The 2,500-nt window shown below is 41.6% G+C and overlaps 1 protein-coding gene across 1 annotated transcript in view; it reads right to left on the bottom strand.

The window, feature by feature from the left end:
• LOC119598349 (protein EFR3 homolog B-like) overlaps nucleotides 1–680 on the bottom strand; it is a 69,843-nt gene extending 69,163 nt beyond the window's left edge. The window contains 1 exon segment of the mRNA XM_037948001.1: nucleotides 596–680. Coding sequence (XP_037803929.1) covers nucleotides 596–605 — 10 coding nt within the window. The 5' untranslated portion in view covers nucleotides 606–680.
• Between the last annotated feature and the right edge of the window lie 1,820 nt (nucleotides 681–2,500).

Genomic DNA, 2,500 nt, shown 5'->3' on the forward strand with positions numbered 1-2,500 from the left:
ATATATCTATGCTAAAATAGGGATTCAATGTGAAACCATGTAAAATCCACTTATAGCATGACTCACTGGATTTTTGAAGCATGACTTTCATATCACTTCCCTCCCTCATGTCATCACATTACACAAAATGAGGCTAATGACTAACAAACCCTACGGACAATCTCTCATCAGGCCTCCTGGTGGACGAGAAATAGACGAAAAAAACAACAGCACGACAAATGACAGAGACAAACGAGATGAATGGTAACCACACCCTGCTGTCCATTTTGAAATTTCGACCTTGATATTTTGCCTTGGGTCTGCTCCAACACAGAAACGCTCGCCCATTCATCGAACCCTAAGCTTCGTATTTCCCCCAGACCGTCGTAGGACCAAAAATGAATCCCTCCCTCCCCTCAAAAAAGAAAAATCCACGAGCATCCCCTCCTCCTCGCAATACGAGTGAAATCCTAGCCCCGCCAGGGAACGCCTAGTTGCTCCCTGTCACTCCATTTCTCCCTTCCCGGCGACAGAACGGCCGTCTCTTCAGCACCCAGCGAAGCCTGCGGGTCGAATTAACACGAACAAATCGAAAGACGAGGATATCGGGACTCACCTACGGTCATCTTGGGCCAAACTGGAGATAAGGGAGAGGAGTCAGCTGTGAGGCATGTTTACACGGCGGGGCGCTTACACTGCCGCCGCCGCCGCCGCCGCCGCACGGAGCACGGCAGGGAGGACTAAGCTGTTTGGGGGCTCGCCCTATCTCGGTCCTTTTTCGTTTTTTCATGTGGGTATTCTGGGGGAGTTTGTATTTTATGTGTAGTCGATATTTTAGGTGGTGTCGGCATTTCATTGAAAACGAGCAAGGGGAACTGCGTTATTTTGATTTCCTCTCGTTATTCTTTGTCTTTTCTGTGTTATATACATATATATATATATATATATATATATATATATATATATATATATATATATATATATGAATATATGTGTGTGTTTGTTTTTTGTGTATGTGTTTGTGTGTGTGTGTGTTTGTTTGTGTTTGTTTGTTTGTGTGTGTGTGTATGTGTGTGTGTTTGTGTGTGTGTGTGTTTGTTTGGTGTGTGTGTGTGTGTGTGTGTGTGTGTGTGTGTGTGTGTGTGTCAGGAGATTATATCTGTAGCTAAATTCTTTTTATCTATGTTTGTATTAGTCTTTGCAATAGCTTGCTAACACACTGACGATATGTAAGAAGCTAAAAAGGAAATCTCTGCAGGAGAAGGGTCGCCTGCCCCCCCCCCCCCGCCCCTGCCAGAGTGCCCAATCACCGCCATTTCTATCTATTTCCACCTAATGTATTTCCTCTCCTTCTCACGTGCCCACGCCACTGCCCCAGAGGCTGGTCAACGAGGGGCAAGGGGGAACAGCTGCCCCTAACTTGGTAGACCCTAAAACATTCAAATCGCGAATAGCTACTGTGTCCTTATGCTACTCAAATCTGAACTGTGTTTGGAAGCTACATCTCTCAAAAGCCATTCCCTACATAACTTTTTTTTTTTTTTTGCTTTTATGTTTTTTATCTATTATAAATAGTTTTTCTTTGTAATACATTCCTTCCATGTGGAAATTTCTTGACCCGCCAATGCAGTTGGATCGGCTTTTATATTTCTTTTATTTTCTTATCTTTATCTGAAACCCTCAATCTTTTCTTCTTGATAAATCTGTAACATTGCTGTCAGATTCCTGACTTATAAGCTTTTCTTTTCACTTAAGCGCTAACCTTCTTTGCCTTCAAAGAAATCGAAATTTTCTCCCCAATTTCTCAAAAAAAAAAAACCAACTTCCTCATCCATTTCTTTGTCGATTATTACTGTGAATCTTTAGTACTATAACGTATCCACTGTTATCTGCATCTCGGCCGGTATTTCCATCTCTGAATTTCCTTATTCCTTAAATTTTGAACATTTAACCCGCCTCCCGCCAGCCTCAATCTTCTGTCATCTCGAACAGGTGTATGTCACTATTTTAACGCTCAATAAGGAAAGATTTTGACGAGATGTGCCGTCACCCAATTAAACATTTGAAGATATTTCGAGTGTAAATATATTGTGTATCAATTTTTTCTCAACTGAAACCTTAATAAGAAAAAAATGTAGGCCTATATTGACCTCTCTTCAATAGCTTTCCTTCGCCTAACCGAACCTGGCCTGCTGCTTAACTTAACCGAACTGAAGTTAAACTAAACAGCTTTACCTAACTTACAAAAAAAAAAAAAAAAAAAAAAAAAAAAAAAACTAACATTACTAACCCATTCTAACGAAACCCAACTTTACCTAAACTAACCTGACCTAACCAAAATTAACCTCTAATCTAACCTAACATTCACTCCAGCTCTCTCTCTCTCTCTCTCTCTCTCTCTCTCTCTCTCCTCCTCTCTCTCTCTCTCTCTCTCTCTCTCTCTCTCTCTCTCTCTCTCTCTCCTCCTCTCCCTCCTCTCTCTCTCTCTCTCTCTCTCTCTCTCTCTCTCTCTCTCTCTCTC

The sequence above is a fragment of the Penaeus monodon genome, chromosome 41 (genome assembly GCF_015228065.2).
Source record: "Penaeus monodon isolate SGIC_2016 chromosome 41, NSTDA_Pmon_1, whole genome shotgun sequence".
NCBI lineage: Eukaryota > Metazoa > Arthropoda > Malacostraca > Decapoda > Penaeidae > Penaeus > Penaeus monodon.